This window comes from Sinohyriopsis cumingii, chromosome 2 (genome assembly GCF_028554795.1).
Source record: "Sinohyriopsis cumingii isolate HCF-2022 chromosome 2, ASM2855479v2, whole genome shotgun sequence".
Lineage (NCBI taxonomy): Eukaryota > Metazoa > Mollusca > Bivalvia > Unionida > Unionidae > Sinohyriopsis > Sinohyriopsis cumingii.
Window position 1 is genome coordinate 161,944,327 of NC_142962.1, and position 20,133 is coordinate 161,964,459.

At 39.9% G+C, this 20,133-nt stretch overlaps 1 protein-coding gene across 3 annotated transcripts in view; it reads right to left on the reverse strand.

The window, feature by feature from the left end:
- Nucleotides 1-20,133, reverse strand: part of LOC149806226 (WD repeat and FYVE domain-containing protein 3-like) — a 413,256-nt gene that overhangs the window by 19,114 nt on the left and 374,009 nt on the right. For all 3 annotated transcript variants that reach the window (XM_089951178.1, XM_089951177.1, XM_089951179.1), the window contains one exon: nt 18,076-18,135. In XM_089951178.1, coding sequence (XP_089807304.1) covers nt 18,076-18,135 — 60 coding nt within the window. The remainder of the gene's footprint in view (nt 1-18,075; nt 18,136-20,133) is intronic.

Here is a 20,133-nt window from a genome sequence, read left to right on the forward strand (position 1 = left end):
TACTATCAAGACTCTGTTCAATGTTCCTTCCATTCCATACAGGATGAGTACTATCAAGACTCTATTCAATGTCCCTTCCATTCCATGCAGGATGAGTACTATCAAGACTGTAAATGTTCAATGTCCCTTCCATTCCATACAGAATGAGTACTATCAAGACTCTCTTTGCTGGAGCTTTAAGTTGCCACCAAAATATCTTGTTACGGATGAGGCACATCATCAATTGTAAGAAGTCATTCTTATTTGTGGTGTCAACAAAAGTAACTGCCAGGTGAATGGATGCTAAAGACATGAGACTATGCTGTATATATTTAGCACTGAAAATGGTGATTACTCTGGAAATATTATTCCGATTCAAATGAAATGCTTCTATACCATTCTCATATAAGTGTTCTGGATGCCCATTGTAAACATCAGACATTTTGAGCCGATTTTCAAAGAGCACTACCTTTGGGGAAAAATCATAATTTAGGTACTACATTCATTGAAGTGAATGACCATTACATCAGATCATGTGGTACCTATTTAAACTCTGGTCATGATATGTTATTTACAGTATCTGGATCACATTCTCCACTCTCCAAAACAATGAAGGATGCGGATTTCATTCAATACTTTTCTGGAGTTTGCACAAATAGAATCTGTGCTATGAAAGCTTCAATAACGTAAGTAAAGGCTCAGATACTGATGTAGGCAACAGTGAGTTATTATAATTTATCAAATTCAGATAATTTAGTGATGTAGATGATGGCAAATAACTGGTATATTTCATAGGAGTAATGGCAGCACGGTTGGTCACTCAGCTTCACTGGCTTGATGGTGAACAAGTTCTCTAAAGATTTTAAAGCACATAATTAAGATTTTACTCTTAAATCTTTCTACACATAATAGATGTGCACAAAAGATGTAAAATGGTTCAAATCTATGTTGGACATAACATACACTACACTGCTGTAAAAATAACAGGCATGGAGTCAAACAGCAGCAGGGGGGGCGAATCCGACATTTTGTCCAATCGTCATTTGGCTTAATTAATACTTTTTGCACTCAGCGGATCCGGTGTCGTCAGCGCCCGGTAAAAAAAAAATGACGACGACGTCGTGGGGGTCGTCCAATCGTCATTTGGTTTAATTAATACGTTCTGCACTCAGCGATCCCAGCGTCGTCAGCGTCCGATAAACACAGCGACGACCGCGTCGATGTCATTTCCCCCCCTGCTGCTAAGTGGTTATTTACAATGATCTCACAAATAGAGTAACCACTAACTCCTCCTCTTGTAGATCAATTAGGTTATTTGACTGATCGGTAAGTCTAAAATTAATTCTCGTTAAAAACCGATTATGGCATTGCATATAGACCGGATTAATCGGGCTCTCAACGATTAAGAATCCGGGAGGGGCTGTTGGTGAAAATGAATAAAGGATATATCCCTGTTGAGCTTGATTCGATTGTTTGGTATCTACCTGGTAACTCCCTTCAATAACATCGCACACTAGATTGATTGCTATCACTGATGCGATATTTACGTTGTATGGAGCAATATGCCTACCACCATCTCCGTTATCGTGTTTGAGGATAGTTGATGGACTGAGAAAATCATTAAGAGACTTTCTTAGTTCTGGCGCGTTGTATCCTGGAAACTTGAAATCGGGTAAATCGGCTTCTGTGATATTATACTCGGTTAGGAATTTTTGTTTATCATTATCGCTGCTATCGGATATCATTTTAACTAATCGTTCATTGATATATTCCATGTCTGATATAAGTTGATTTAACACCTCAACGTGTTTTCGTGCTTTTGTTTTCCGTAGTTGTTCTAGTTGCAATTGGTAATTACGATTAATCTCGCTAAAAGCATTAGCGATATCATCTAAAATAACTGTTAATATGACGATCGATTCAGGGGTTTTGTCATAATGAAAATACCACTGTATGGCATTCCTGTCTTGAAATATAAACCAACTGGGTAATAACGTGCTTTTTATAATAGACAAATTATCTCGATAACTGGGATTAATTTCATGATATGATTGCGCATTCGTGTGCAAATCCGCGGGGATTTCATTAGGTGGATTCTCGGGCCAACCTAGTATGGTTCTTATTGAACTGTTATAAATATCAACCATATACCCCGGTGTGCTTATTTCAATCGTCGACGATAACGTCGGTTCATGAACCGTAATATCGATTTTTGATTCTTTTCCTGTGATCGATTTTATCCTGCGTTGAAATTCTTTATTGATTTGTTCTACTTGGTATGACCCAGTTGGTATTGTAATCTCATTCCAGTCTGGGGTCCCATCGGGTTTATTTGTCCATGCAAAAACCAGCGAGTTATTAGGTTGTTGTCCGTTAAATGCTTCCGCTCGGATATTAGGCCAACTGTGATATATTCGCAATTTTGCCAGCGCTATTTCCTTTACTGGAATCGGAGAAGGGAAGTTTATACTGAATTCTGGCCTCGTTGATGTTATCGATATCATATTTGTTTGTACCGGAGTGGTGTTCTCCGCGATCCGTTGAAGTAATTGCAACCCTTCGGGGTTCAGCGACATTATTATTATTCGTCGTTTCTAGTGTTTAATTTCAACACCGAATATTAACAACCTGCTTGTTTTCAGGAGAATGTTTTAAGCCCATTGAAGTGGTTTCAGCCACGTGGTTTCCAGCTTCCAGTTGAAAATCCTCGATTTTTGACATCGCGGAGTCATACAACTGGACCATCGTGGAGAATTCAGCATCGGATATAAACGAATTATCTATCGCCAACGAGATCAACCCGGATAATTTCGAGTACACGTCGGATACTATTTGATGTTTTACTGTATACTCGTTGAGTTTTTTCTGAGAACACGATATCTTTCTAGTGATTGCGTTGGCGACTCCAGCAATTGTTGTCGCCGCGGAGATAGCGATTGGAACAGCGATCGGGGCCATCATGGTCACCGTGGATAAAATAACACCGGTACCGGCTACTATACCCGACACCGAGTACACGACCGCGTCGATGGTGGTTATTTTTCGGCGGTATTTTTTTAGTTTTACACGGTATTGTTCGGAAAGCGTTTGCAAATTCGCGGAGAATTCTTTTACGGTATTGAATCGATATTGATGTGACGTCGGTGATACCTCTGATTCAATTACCCTGGTGGGCATTTTATTTTAAAAGAGCTAGTGTTTTCAATTACTCACTTAGATCCACAACGAATTCCGCATACCATGTAATGTTTGCCCCGGTTAAATTTTTATCAACGGCTTTAATTGTAAACAGTTCAGCTGCGTCCTTGTCTATAATTGTTGATATTGTATTGTTAAACCCGAATGAACTTGACGATGTTATATTAAACTGCATCATTGAAACCAGTGTCAATCGATAAATACCCTTAACAGTTGCGGTGATTTTTACTGTATTCTGTGTAGGAGTCCAAGCGAATGATCCATACTGAATCGTGTATACTGTGTTGATGGTGTTTTCATGAGGGATTTTTATTTTTGTCACCTCCGGTAGTCTGTCTTTAATCGCTGTAACATCAGTTTTGATTTTTTCTGTTTCCTGTCCATATGTGTATACATTCCCTTTGATCGATTCAACGTTAATTTTGATTGTTTCTATTTCCCATTTATGCGTGTCTATACTCATTTCGTTCGTTACAACATCAGTTTTGATTATTTCTATTTCCCGTTTATGCGCGTCTACACTCCTTTTGTTCGCTTCAACATTAGTTTTGATTATTTCTATTTCCCGTTTATGCGCGTCTACACCCCTTTTGTTCGCTTCAACATTAGTTTTGATTATTTCTATTTCCTGTGTCGCGTCTACACCCCTTTTGTTCGCTTCAACATCAGTTTTGATTATTTCTATTTCCAGTTTATGCGCGTCTACACTCCTTTTGTTCGCTTCAACATCAGTTTTGATTGTTTCTATTTCCTGTCTATATGCAGTGATATCATTTATAGTTATTGTAATTTCATCCGGTCTGGTATTTTTTTTACCAAAGAATTTATCAATGGTGTTATCAGCCCTGTTAAAATTTTTTCGTAACGTGTAAAATTGGCCCGACAGCGTTGTAAACTCCGAAATAGTATTTTTTATCCCCACAAGATTCGGTTCGGTTACCGTCGGGGTTCCAAAAAAACTAGCAGTAGTGAGTTGTATATCGGTGACAGACTTTTGTATCCCCTCGAACTGATTTGCTTGCGCGTTAAATTTATCATACAAATTTTTTAACGAATCCGACATGGTTATATAATTGTCGCCAAGTGTACTTATTTTTCCATTTATCGTCAAGATGGATTCACCTGATTTAAGTCGTCCGTCATCGGTATACAACGCGATGGTGTTCTCGGCGGCATCACGCTGTCGTATTAAAACGTCATTCAGCGACACATTACTGGATTTCAGTTTACCCTGGTGGTCTTGAAATACAACTATTTCGCCCGGGTCAACACTGGTTAAATTTAACGTATCAGCGATTTCATCCTCAATTAGTTTTTTTATGTCATCGGTGGCGAGCGTTTCCGTGGGTTTTTTCAGCGCCGAAAACCGGTCGTCCCCAGATATAAATCATTATTATTGTAAAAAAAAACTGTTTTTAATTAACCCGCCGGGCCTCTACGACCCCACTAGTGTATTCGTTTACAACCACATGAGGTGGTTTTCGCGATGATGAAATCGCCGCGAGTACGTTCAATACCTCACGGCCGCATATCGGTGGGTCACTTAATTGTTGTGTTGGCAGCGTGGAATAAAAAACCGGGGCTGAACACGCCCGGATATACCGCATGAACTCGTTTGGCGGGGCTAACCCGTATGAATCAAAATAGACGATCGCACGTGGATCAATTGCGTATGCAACCCAATGAGTCCCCGCTCCGGAGGATTTATCGAGGTTAATTATACCGGTTTCAATATTCCTTGGTTTTGTCGGTAATTGATCCCTCATAAAAACACCTCTGAAGTTTTTTATCGCTAACGCGTTTGCGGCATCTATTAAATCAAAATTAGACATAGGAGTTAATAAACGGTTCCCAGTAGTCATAGACCCTTCCCCGAGTACCATGAATACGGGGTTCCCGGTAGTCTTAGACCCTTTCCTGCTACGGGTCGTTTTTTTTTATAGCCTTTCCCGGTTGCCTTCTTCAATGCCATTCCCGCTGCGGTACCAACGGCCCCCAACGCCGCCGCCTTCGCCACTGCTGGGGCCGCCGCGGCAATCAACGCTGAATCGCAGCTAACAACGGAAATATCCCACCGGTCTTTTCCATGTTTTTAATCGCTGCGGCCGAGAAATCTATTTGAACACCCTTTTTATTCTTCATCGCATCATTGAAATGTTTTATTTGACGCGCCGTCAACGATATCTTATGATTACCACCTGCCATCTGTGACGGCTTTAACGTTATTGTGGTTCCGCATTGTTTAGCCGACTTTGATCGTAATTTCTTGACTTGACCATCGGTCAACTCTACACCGACAACATTATACGACATTTTTATTGTAAACGCGTTTATGTTTTCAATTACATGTTTTCCACTGGCGCATCAACGATTCTCATTCGTCCACCAACACCTTCCAACAGCATTGATTTATCGCTGAGAATGACAGCAACCGCTCTATAATTAACACCACCCGGGTCTATACGAGCTCGGAAGTGTATATCAACGACGGACTGTCTCATTAAATCAAGATGTTCCAACGAAAAGTAATAAATCGGATACAGGTTTTTAAAATCAAGTTGTGATATTTGCAAACCGGTGTCGACGTTTTGATCACGACCCATATATGACAGCATCCGATGATACACGCGAGCAATATGGTTGTTGTCGTAATTAAGCTGTATATCCTCGGATGGTTCCTGTTGTCCGTTTATTCTCAGCGAAACCTCCCTGACTCCTAATCGATCAAATATCATATGGCTGCGTTCTTGGGAACCTAATCGTTCCCTATTCTGTAACGCAACAAATATATGACGCGGGGCTGAAACACCCTGTTTTGATGCCAGGTGCCATGTAAATGTATCGCCGACATTATCCTCTTTAGCATCAGTTGTTACCGCTAGCCAACTCAACAACGATTTTCCCCCCTGTTCCATAAATGATAACAATCGTGCTTCCGTGGTAACTGATGGAGTTAACACCGGCATCCACAATGCTATTTTAGTTAAAACGACTTTACCGGCAGCGACACCAGCAGCATGCCATATTGCACTGTTATCATCACCCCTTCGCGTTAGAGCGATTGTGTGCTTAGCCCCATAGATAACTTTTCTAACATTTCTGCAAAATCCGAATATGTGATGGAGTGGAATCGCGCATGAAAACTGTCGGCGTTGTCCTTGCAACATCCCTAATCGTGTTGCAAACCCTAGATTAAAATTATCGTTAGTACTTTTTATAACAGTAAATTCAGTGCCTGGTCTTGCTCTGCGGTCTGGGTTGGCTGTTTCAGCTTGATTAGCAACTGAAGTATCTTGTGGTGTCAGCACATTAATGTACTGAATATGATCAGCGTTATCAGTGGTATCCTTCGCGAACGTCATAGATGGGCCCGCCGATCTTGTATAATCATCTGAGTATCTCGCTAGCCCGATTATCGTTGTTGCAACATCAACATCGTTTTCTATTGATTCAATTTCTCGTCTGTCAATAAGATATCTGGCGCTCTCAAATAACGCCATGATACCGTTGTTGACGAAGCCAACTCGAGTACGACCGTCATTTGGGTATGGTGCATTATCGGCAGCATTTGTTACAAGTTCTCCCTCAATTTCGATAAACGCTTCACACGGCAAAAAATATTTACTGGTATCTTGGACTTGAAGTTCAATTCGCGATCGTAGATTCGGTTGCATTGCATGATAAGAATAATATTGATAATCACGGACAGAATCATCCCTGCGCACTGGGGCGTCCATATCAAACGCGGGATCAGCGGTTTGCGCAAACATTTTATTATTTATCATGTTGATGTTTAATTCATCAACGTCGTTTTCGTCGTAGGCCACTTCCCGCTATCGCGTTCATGAGCGCGTTGGTTGTTGCATCGGTGGATGACTGAGCCGCCAACGACTCTAGTTTTTCTTCCACGGCGTTATTTATTACTTTACTGACATTTGCAGGCATCACTGTCGTTGATGGCATCACCGGTGGTTTCTGTTTTCTTTTTCTCACCAACGACATTAGTTTGTCCTTTGCTGCAGAAAACGCCCTTCCGGCGACATCTCCAATAGCGCTGATTCCCTTATCACGAATAACATCAATGGCCTTCATTCCTAATTGTTTGGCTAACGGCGCCACTTTTGGAGCCATTCTTGTAAATAACCCCGCAATGGTGCTACCGAGACCGTCTCCGTACCACGCGCGGTATACGGGCAATCGAGTTTACCACGTAGACGCTGACTGGTTTATCATGGTTGTAGTGTATAATCATCTTTATTATAAAAAACACCAGTGTTTTCCAATTAGTGGTTGATCACCCCCCTTCCCACCACCGAATCATAAATTTTGTCAAAAACATCGATTTTCTCTAAATGATTTCCTGGGGTTTTCATCGGCGGTAAAAATCCACAGTTTTTGTCAATTTTTGGTCGTTTTGGGTCGGTTTTTGCCGGTTTTTGGTAAAAAATATCGATTTTCTCTAAATGATTTCCTGGGGTTTTCACCCGTAAAAACTAACCAAAAACGACCAAAAAACGACCAAAAACGACCAAAAACTGACAAAAAACGACCAAAAACTGACAAAAAACGACAATTTTATAATTTTTTTAATCATCCACTAACTCGTCTATGACCGTTCGCTATACATTAATGTCCATGATACCACCGGCAAATAACCGCCTGCAAATATCAGTGGCCTCATTGATTATTTCCGGAGAGTTATTTCCGGCTCGTTTTCCTCCGATTAGTATTTCTAGCCGTGATATATCACTGAGAACATTACCAGGACAAGTAACGTCTTTACCAACAGAGTATCCTTTTCCGTGTTTTGGTCTTTCACTTTTTACTTTATTGTGGAATATTATATAATTATTATCACGCGGTGGTAATTCATTTTTATATTTACTTGCCAAATACACTATTCTTGTCCAGTCCTTTAACGACCTTATATTTTTCTCGTAGCCGCTATTGATATGCTCATCTCGTGTGCCCTTATCAAAATTTGTAACAGTAAAATCAACTAATTCTTCGTAGCCGAGATTTCTAATTTTATCTATTGTGCTCTTTTTAAGCACATTACGGGGTATATTCCCCTCTTTCTCTATTTCTTCCGGTATTTCTTCCGGTATTTCTTCTTCTGGTTCTCTTGCGGTGGCGCCTAGTTCTTCTTCATCGGCTATTGTAACATAAGGTTCTTGTGGGTCCGTTATAGCGAGTGGTGGCAGCCTCCGTGTTGTAGCAACCGCTATTTTCGCAGGGAGTGTTTCCAGAGACTCTTTTGTATGCTCAGTCTGAGCCGCTATCTTTTCAAGCGCACCGAGGATGGGCACAGTTGCCGCCGTAACATCTTTGGTCGCTTTAGTTACCGGAGCAAAGAGTTGTTCGCTTCCAACAGCAAAATCAGTTTGTAGTTGTTGCCGCGTTTGAAGTTGTTTTTGGACCCTGTCTCGTAACGGTATGAACTTTTTAAGTGCTACTAGCCGCTCTCTGGCTAGCCGAGTAGTAAGTGATTCGCCTACCATTATTGCAATTGCTCCGTAGTTTCTAATTTCCCGCCGAGTGTGGCGGGGATATGTCCCAGGGGCTCCAGGGAGTTTTCGTCTATAATCCTTCTAATGTTTTTAATTTTATTAGAGATTTCTCGACGTCGTTCAAAAGCCTGTCCGAGTTTTTTTCGTACTGTCTCAACGGCAGTAAATAGTCCAATAAATGCATTTACGTCATTGCCATACAAGTTTTCATTGATCGTATATTGTAATCGCTTTATAAAAGAATACTCGCGTGGCAGGGTATATCGACCTTTCTTTGATTGCTCGTTAATAATTTCATAATCAGACAATATTTTTTGGTTATCAAGCTTATCAGATAATTCAATTCCTTGATTTTTTAATTTTAAAATCTCGGTTAATATATTATTGATGTCTTCGATATTCATATTCTTATAAAACATCTTATTTCTAAATAAAAAAAAAATTATTTTATAAAACGAACCCCGCGTATCAATCCCGAGGTGTGTTAACATTCGATGAAACATAAAACAGAATATTACAGTTGTTTGTAAAGACAATTTATTCCATCAGTTTTTTTCCGGAAGAAACAATTTATTAATTGTAATAGACTGTAGCGTTCACACTGTCGGTAACTTTGTCACTCGGTGATATACCATCACGAGTTATTCCCCTTTGATGTTACATATGAAAATCGAATTCTGCGCCCGGTCTTTTTTGAGATCGCTGAATTTTGTATTCCTTCTGCAACAAATTGTACTGCGGGCACACAAATATCAAAATATCTACTGGCTTCATTCATCGACTGAAAAGTTTTTTCTTCGTGTGTTATTGTATCAAATGACTTTACGGGTTTTGCTTTTTTTGAGTATTTACCGGTTCCGCCTTTTTTGGTATTCTGACTTTGCGAGATAGCTTGCAAGTTTATAAGAGAATTATCAGTCTTATTATTATTAATATGATCAATCACAACCCCATTCTCGATTAATCCGTTAAATACTTCAAATACAATCCTGTGAACATAATAGCTTTTTCCTCCCGCAGTAAACATCAAATACCCGCAATTATTTACGGTACCAACCGGCTTCTTCAGTCTACAATTTCTAACAACGCCGTCGCGAGATGCCTCGTAATTAACGAGCACAGGATGCGGCTGAAATTCTTGGTTCATTTGTATAATAATACTACTCGTCTAATTCATTATTTGGTTTAATTATAAACCTTGCAATGTAGTCCTGAGGAGTTTTGATGACTGAGTCAGCGGTGGGGTCAATGACGGCGTTTTTTATTCGTTTGTCATAATAGCGTTTTAACTCTCTGTATCGCTTTCCGCCACAATTGATACACAACTGCGATTTTCCTCTTACACCAACGTGGCAAACCAAGCACGGTAGGGGGCCAAGAGAACCATTACGAACGCTTTGTAAATGATACCCGCAGAATTCACCTCTACATGATTTATTGCACGGGGTTGTCGACCCAATCATCAACCATTTGCAGTGATTCATTATACTATATTCTTTCATTTAAATACTTGTTTTAATTATATGGAGGAGTTCGAGAGATTAGCAGCAATTAAGCCCTGGAAAAATATTAAGTTCAATCTCGATAGAGCCCTCAAGGACGCACCAAAAGCGTCAATAAACGATAGAACCCTGTTAAATAAAATACGCGATTGTATCAATGAATTCAAGCGTGATGGTGCATCTCATAGTTGGTCAACATTTCGAATTGATGGTGTTGTTGATGCTACCATGAACGACAAACGCGCGGCAACGATAATATCACAACTTGGCTCCAGCAAGTATTTCTTCAGAGTAAAATTTATTGTCCGGGTGGAATCAGGTAATTGGATCATACGTGATAAATTTGAACCGGTTCTCAGCGACAAGAAAACAGTCATTGTTAGCCGCGACTCCAAGCCAGGGCTGTTAACCGGAATTGACAGACCATACTATGAACGAGCGTATCCTGAAACAGCAGTTGTCTATGGAATATACCCGTTAAATAAGAAACCTGATATCGGAAAACTAGCGCCGATGAAACAGTCAACGGGGATAAATTGTGTAGCAGAACGAGTAATAGAGCATTTTACAAATGCGTGTCGAGGAAATAAATTGACTGATTTACGACGTAGTAAAATAAACCAATGGGAGGAGACAGTGCGCGAGCGAGGAGCAACCATCAGCGACATAGCGAAATTAGAAACGTCGCTGAGATTTCCAATAACCGTTACAACGATAAGCGGTGAAGTATTATATGAATCAAAGCATAAATCAAATGGAGCCCCAATCAAAATTATTGATCATAACGAACACGCGTGGACGCCCGCGGTCACAATATTTCCACGGGATAGAACAGTAAAGTATATCCCCGGGGAATTCCTGGGAGAGGATGGTTTTCTCGCGGAGAGGAAACTATTTGATGCTATTGCCTGCTTGTGTAAAAACGACCCTGTATCAGTGTGGTTACTTCGCAGCGCTGAAAACGATGTGGATACCTTTGATCAGTTTGTAAGACCAAATGGTGAATTATATCGCACTGAAGCGTTTCACAACAAGATGAAAAAAACCGCCATGGAATTTGAAGAGCATGATGAACAACTGCTAACAAATTGTTTTACGATTCCATCGGTTGCGGCTCATGTTGCAGCAAGGAAAAATGCGTGGAGACCAACGCGCAAGGAATTTCTACCGGATGTACAATCCAGTTGTTTGGAATATTATCACGGTGGACTATGGAACACTGAATACAACCGCGACGCTATGATCTCGGTTGATATGGTTGCCTATTATCCAGCGAATTTTCTCGGGTATGGATCCGCCGCTGTGTACTTCAAACGATTTGGACACCCCAGACATGAAATGACTCGTGTTGCTATTAATGGACCACTGCCTGATTTTGATTTAACCGGATTCGCTCGCATAGTATCATTTGAATTCGCGGCAGGACTTCATCGCTGTTGTTATATTTGGATCGGTAGACACATGGCTGAAAAGAAGTGGCTGCCAATAGCGCTGCTACGGTATATGATTGATTGTAGCATGCTAGTTTCGTTGATTGTCAGTGACGCAATAATATCATACCGGGCGCAGACTGAAGTCTGGTTACCAGAACCAGAGCGTCTAGATAGCATAATTGACGAATCCAGAAAACACATTGATGCCGACGAGGAATATATCATCGAATGGTCCAAAAAGATATTCAACCAACGAAACCGCGAGGCAAAAGATCTCGGTAGAAGAATAATTGGTAAGTTCACACAAGGTGGAAAAAACTGCGACTACAAACGATATTGCTCACGGCTGATTATAGATGACGCAGAATATGATTTCGTAATCAAGGACGCAGTGGCAAAAAATAGATACGTGAACTGCAAAACAGCTCTGCTGTCCAATGGAACAAAGTTGGGTACAGTTGTTTCCTACAGCGATGGAGACAGCCCCGCGTATCCACATTTGAGGGCGTCTATGCTGGGTTACGCCGCTATCAATTTATTCTCGATGATAAATAGATTTCCCGACACCGCGGTTAGAGTAGCCGTTGATTCATTTTACATAGACGTAACGTATAAGGGGAACATAGCCGAGTTTACTAGTCCGGACGAGAGTTGGGGTATATGGAGAATTAAAAATGAAATACGACGCGATTATTCCCCGTCAGCAGATGTCACCGTTGAAAACAATTACTTACGCGGTGATAATTTATCAGAATGGTCTAATGCACCGCCGTGTTCTGATCCAATTTGTAGACACAAAACAGTTTATTTAAGCGGCTGTGGCGGGTCAGGAAAGACGACTCGGGCAATTGAATTATTTCGAACGCGGGCAAGTATAATCGTGCTTACACCGACCCATAGACTAGCGCGAGAGATAAAACAACGAAATGTTGACGCCGTTACTTATCACAGCTTTTCTCGATACAGCGGCGGTGAGTGGACTCCTGATCGAATGGGGGAAAAATTTATTCCTGAGGTTATCATCTGGGATGAGATATGTACTGTTTCGTTAGATACTTTACAAATGTTTCTTGAGTGGTTGCTGCGCGCGAATACAGCGGTAATCATGTGTGGCGACCATGGCCAACCACCACCATTTGTTGGCGAGGGTCCACATGATTGGTTAAAGAATTTTGTGGACTATTATGAAGAAACCGATACTGATTACCGAGCACTTGATGAACAACTGCGCGAGGTTAAAAAATTAATCAGATTACAGCCGGATAGAGTTCAATGTGAAATAATCCGCGAGGTGATTCCGGAAACGCCGTTAAATGAATTCTGGGAAACATGGAGACCAAACGATTTGATTGTAGCGAGTAGAAAGATAGTCAGAGACACACTTCAGCGGAAGTTGTTTACATTGCATAAGGAAAAGTTTCCAACGCGCCCAGTGCCGTCATGTTATAGACCCGCGGATACACGGCGGCAAAACATTGAAGTTGAAATCCCGGGCCCGACAGCGTCAGGGACAAAAAAACAAGTTCTCGTGCTGAATGATATCGTGCTCGTTGATATCAGCGTCGTCGAGGACGCGCTACGTGCTGATAAATCCCCGTGGACGCTAGGATACGCAACGACAATACATTCCTCGCAGGGATTAACCATCACGGACACAATTGTTTGGATGGTTGATAATCGCATCGAATGGTCAAATCTAGTCTATCTTGCAGTGTCCAGAGTACGGAGGATAAATCAGCTTCGAAGAATTGTTATTGACGAAGCCAGTGACAACGATGACATTATTGATGCTAGCGTCATTGATAGAAAACTCTCGGGTTACCGCCAACAGGATAAAAAAAAACAGCGGCGTTTTGATATTGATGCCGAATTAATAATTGCGTTACGACAACAACAGAATAATCACTGCGCGAGTTGCAATTGTGTAATGCGCTGGCGTTATTCGGATAAAGACGCTCGCCAATTTACAGTGGACAGGATCGATAACAGTCTCGGTCATGTCAAAAACAATGTGAGGTTGACCTGTCTTGAGTGCAATAGACGCAACGGCGCTAGTTAAGACCACGCGGGGGCAATTGAGTATCGTCAGGTATCACTTGTAGTTGCTCGCGTGTAAACCCCCGCTGTGGGGCAGTTGAATCCAGTCTATAGATCGGTGGTCTACCAGTTGATCGTGTTATCGTTGATATGTTATGTGTGGTAACACTCCAAATAGGATCAGTAGCTCTTTTTTTACCGCCTTCAAGCTCTCCTGATTCATACAGATATCTAACAGTGACATCGCCGAGAATCGGCTTGGAAACGCTATCTATTTTTGATCTTCCGGGTATATACTTTTTTTTAATCGCGTCGCTGGGCTTCATGTTGATTGCTCGGGTAATCTCGTTATTTAACGCTGCAATTACGCCTGGCAACCTTTTGACCCATTCACGAGATCGTTTTTCTTGGATGAATTCCTTCGCGTATTGATACCCAAATAACCGTTCAGCAAGAGTCCGATCGAATCGTTCAACAATTGCCTGATCACGATGTAGCGCAGTATGACCTCGTCGTATCGCGACGTTATGATGTTTCAACGCTGATAAAACGGCACCGCGAAATTCATTGCCAGGATCAACTTGTAATAGATTTGGCCAGCGCAGAGGACCTCTTCGATAAATCCGCTCAAACGCACCGGCTACTTCAGTTGCTGACTTTGTTTTCAAGGGCTCCGCTTGTTTGTATCGACTCGCAACATCAACTACGGTTAGCGCGTATTTGTAACCGTTGTCATGCGGCAGAAATAGTATATCAGCCTGATGAACTTCATTGGGTACGCTGACATCAAAGCGCGAAAAGTTGATTTGTTTAGGCGGTGGTAGATAAATTTGCCATATAGCCTGTTTGGATAACCAATTAGCCGCAACGGCCTTTGTTACCTTTGCAGCGCTTGCGAGTTTACCAATTGCGGCCTTCCCCTTCCAGTATCCTCTCGGAGAATAATAGATGGATTCCATGTTGTTATTATAAACGCTAGCGTTTTCAATTACCAGCACGAGAAGCTCCGCTTCCAATCATAAATTTACCTTTCATAGCCGATTTTACCAACCATGAAGCCAATTTTTCTTTCAATGATTTATCAGGAATAGCATTTAACGCGCGAATTAATTTTACATCCGCGATATGACGCTGTTGCAGATCGCTACTTTTGTAGTAAGCAACATCATGAGCATGACACGCCTTATCGATAGCGTTTATTGGATACTCACCGAGTTTGGGCTGATTTTGATCATCGAGTCTGATATCTAATCGTGTTCCGGGGCCACAGTAGCTATATCCTGGGAGGTGCTTTTCTCCTGGATACTTTGCCCACGGTGTTCCGGGGAGTTTTGATAACTTGGCTGCAATATCACCTCCTCGCTTTTTTTTAAAGCATCCCCGGGTCTAATAGAAATAAATCTAAATTTCTTTGTACCGCATCGTGCACACTTACCAGTAAGCGCCGATCTGTTATTTCTCGTTGTAACGGTTGTCATATCATTTGTGCCAGTACGCACTCTACACTTCACACAATATAGATCCATAATTTATGTATAGAGATATGAATATAATTGATTTTTCGGCGACTAAAACGAGAGAACCAGTTAAGCATGTTGCAGCGTTACCAAACTCGATCCGGATGATTATCATCGGACCATCTGGATCCGGCAAGACGCAATTGTTACTCAATTTAATAATGAGATGGATGAAGTGGGATAAGTTGTATTTAATCGCCCCTAGCGTGGATGATCAACGATGCTACGAGGTGTTGAAAGATTTTAACGAGAATGCATCAGCGATCGCTGAAAAAAATGTTATTGAGTTTATTACAGATATCAATGATGCACCAGGTATTGATGATATTGATGGCGACGTTAACAATCTAGTCGTGTACGATGATGTTATGTTAGACAATCAAAAAAACCCAGCTAGGATATTTTCCAGAGGCAGGCATAAAAACACCGACGTGATATATGTCACTCAACGATACACTCAGATTCCAAAAGTAATCAGAGACAACTGTAATATTCTTGCTGTATTCAACGGCGTTGATACACACACGCTACGAAATATCTGGCAAACTTGGTGTGGCGGTGACATGGACTTTAATGGTTTTCGAAACTTTTTTAGTCATGCTCAGTCGACCCCACATGGATTTGTAACGATAAATTTACATGATCCTCGGACACGATATCGTATCGGACTTGACCAAATATTCGGTTAGTTGTAAATAATTTTCATTGTAAATAGCCCCTTAGCAGCAGGGGGGGAAATGACATCGACGCGGTCGTCGCTGTGTTTATCGGACGCTGACGACGCTGGGATCGCTGAGTGCAGAACGTATTAATTAAACCAAATGACGATTGGACGACCCCCACGACGTCATCGTCGTTTTTTTTTACCGGGCGCTGACAACACCGGATCCGCTGAGTGCAAAAAGTATTAATTAAGCCAAATGACGATTGGACAAAATGTCGGATTCGCCCCCCCTGCTGCTCAAACAAATAACACGTGTTCTATTTATAGTGCACTGTATTATGTAACTTTAGTACATTTGTATTAACTGCACACAAAGACATACACTCTATGAGGTTAAGGGTTAAACAAAAATTAAAATTTAAGTCTTTGGATTGATAACAAATTCAGCCAATTAGAAGCAAGGTCACCTAATTAATAAGTACATTTTATTAAACTCATGAGAGATCTTAAGGATAAAAGTCCAGATTCCAAGTTAGATCAAAACCAATAAGAAATAATGGCCTCCTGATTCGTAACAAGTTCAGCGAATCAAAATACAAGAAAACCTCATTATCTTTGGATTTCAGTCATTATCAAACTTTTCAGATAATGCTTATATAAGTTAATATTCCAAGTTTTATCAGAATCAGATCAGAAATGTGTCCTCCAGAGTGATAACAAGCTCAGACAATCGTATGCAAGATCACCTCAGTAATATACATGATCACACTCCTTTTCATGCTCAGTAATATCCATTTTCACACTCCTTTTCATGCTCAGTAATATACATTATCACACCTCTTTTCATGCTCAGTAATATACATTATCACATTCTTTTTCATGCTCAGTAATATGCATTATCACACTCCTTTTCATGCTCAGTAATATCCATTTTCACACTCCTTTTCATGCTCAGTAATATACATTATCACATTCTTTTTCATGCTCAGTAATATGCATTATCACACTCCTTTTCATGCTCAGTAATATCCATTTTCACACTCCTTTGCATGCTCAGTAATATACATTATCACTCCTTTTCAAACACAGTAATATACATTATCACTCCTTTTCATGCACAGTAATATACAGTATTACTCTCCTTTTCGAACTCAGTAATATACTTAATCACACTCCTTTCCAAAGTTATGCAATATTTTCATGATATAAGCCTAATGTTTCAAAGACGTGTGATGACCTAATTAATATACATGGATCTCGCTTTTTACTGACTTTGTCACAGTGCCTGATGATATAAACTTTTATTACATACTGATTTAATCTTACACACTTGATATGGCATTCAATACAGCTTCTCAATCTGCATTTCTGCATCACACTGAGATTCAAACTATTTAGGTTATTTCTTTGACATCCATATATACATATTTTTAGACACATTCAAATTTTTTAATTAAACTTTTATAAACTGTGTATCCCTAGGCAATATAAAACTTGTTCTTTCCACTGACTCAGAATAAAACAAGTATGCAATCTGTGTATACATTCAAAGTTTGATCAAAATGAGACATGAAATCTGGTCCACTGAGTGGGATCAAGCTCAGCCAATCATGTAGAAGATTACCTCATCAGTGTGTGAATCTTGCTCATTTCAAATTTGTTTGACAGTTTGATGACATAAACTTAGATTCCAAGCTCTGACCAAATCTGGGATGAAACATTGCTTCCAGAGTGGTAACAAGATGAACCAATCAGATTCTATATCGCCTCTTTAGTTTGCATGGATGTAAGTCATTACCAAACCGGTTTGATATCTTTATAAACTTATATTCTAAGTTTGTTTAAAACTGTATCATAATTATGTCCTACAGATTTGTAACCAGCACTTGTTGATGGATAGCCAATGGATAGTCAATGGATGTCCAATGGATGGTCAATGGATGGCCAATGGACAGTCAATGGATGGTCAAGGGATGGTCAATGGAAGGCCAATGGACAGTCAATGAATGGTCAAGGGATGGTCAATGGAAGGTCAATGGATAATGGATACAGAGCCATAGCATAAATGCAACTGTCCTAACAGCCAGATGAGCTAGAAATCCAATGTTGAAAGCCTTTTCATGTAGTTTTGCACAAAAACATTGAAAAAGTTTTGGCTGTTGAATCTTAGAATATGACACTATGGAATTAAAAAGGAAATGTTGCAAACACAAGTTTAGGGTTGTAACTACTCACCCTGACAACTCCATCACTGCCTCCTGTCAGTATCACATTCTTGTTGTCCCATTCCATCAGCTGTGGAGATCAAACATATTTCAACATAAAGTTTAATATTTTCATGAGATAAACTTCATAAGAAACACATATTACTATAACGTCTCATAACCTAAATGGTAAAAAGTGTGTACATTTGAGGAACTCATGAAATTTTAATAAATACTTTTGCTTGAAATTATTAGTATGTCAGAAAAAATAATTTATAACAAGTGTATGAAAAATAACAGACATTACAGTAACCACTGGATTCTGCATCCACTGTATAGTGATATTTATCAACACAAGCCATGTACAAAGTGAAAGTAATATAAAAAGTAAAAACTGTAGTTTATATGGCCAAGTGATATTAACCAATGCAAGTCATGTACAAAGCGGAAGCTGTATTGCATACGGCCAAGTGATATTAACCAATGCAAGTCATGTACAAAGCGGAAGCTGTATTGCATATGGCCAAGTGATACTGACCAAGGCAAGTCATGTACATATGGAAGCTGTATTGTATATTGTCAAGAGATATTAACTATAACCGGTCATATACAAAGTGGAAACTGTATTGTATATTGTGGCCAAGTGATATTTACCAAAAATAGTATCTTGGTTAGGTTTGGTTTGCTGCTTTATGGCACACAACCTAAATAGTTATTTAGCACCCAGGCAAAAGGATTCAAGTGCCTTGATCCAGGCAAAAGGATTCAAGTGCCATGATCCAGGATGCACCAAAGTAGCTGACCCAGGCTTCAAACCCACACCTTTTCAGTCATGAGTCTGGGATGCTAACCACTGAGCCACTGTGGCTCCACCAACATAAGTGGAAGACATAATGCATATGGCAAAGTGATTTTTATCAACACAAGTCATGTATAAAGTGGAAGCCATATTGTATATGACAAGTGATAAATCAAATAGAAGTCAAGTGGATGCTGACCCTGTTCACAATAGGTTTTCATTATAACTTGAGTTAGATCTACAGATGTCTCAACAAGAAAACAGCTGTATGTTTCCTAAAGAATTATGTGACACTGAGTGTGATCACCATAACTGTAAGACCCCATCTGACATTACTTTGGCCCTATCCTAAACTATTCTTCAGTGCGAAATATATAAATATGTGTGTATTGGCCTGGGCTTTAACTTCAACTGGGTTCCTCCCCTGTCAGTATGTGACTAATGGATACTACTGCTATATGAAAGTTTGCAGTAGTAATAGTACTAGTAGTACTACTACTAATAATGATAATAATACTAATTGTTCTTTATTTAATGAGGGTAGCTCAATTATAGTCCTGATTTATTTGGTCTACCTTGGAACCCTCAGTTATTTTCTAACACTATACCTGCTTGAATCTTACTAACTGAAACAAAACATGTGGAAAAAAGCAACGTCTAAACATTTAACAAGAAAAAATCAAGTGATCTGATTTTACATTACTCTGAACACATCATTTATATTAAAAGAGAATTTCAAAACAGAAATTAGTATGTGCAAAGAAAAAACAGTTAAACAGAAACGGGAACTTTAGAAAAAATATAATGACATGTAGAAATGAATCAAAATCAAGTGGTTAATATAACTGATCTGGACAAAGAATTCCATATCTTTGTTCCAGAATATTTAAATCTACATCAAAATTGTTCAGTACTGGGTCACGGAAATTTCAAGTGGCCACATAAAGCTGACTGTAAAGCATACGGCCCATTATTTCATAAAATAGTTCTCTCACATACTCAGACAGACCAATATTATAATTTGAACATCTGTAGCATGTACTGCCTTCAACTCTTTATTCTATCATTTATATGAAGCCATTTCAGTTCTTAACCATCACTCCTAAATGATTTCCAACCTAATAATTTTCTAACAAGTGCGCTGCTTCTTAGATGAGTATTACCATACATAATTTTGTTTTTGTCAAATCTCAATACTTCTTACATGAGTCTCATACCATACATAGTTTTGGTTTCATTTTGGCCACATCCCAATACTTCTTACATAAGTCTCATACCATACATAGTTTT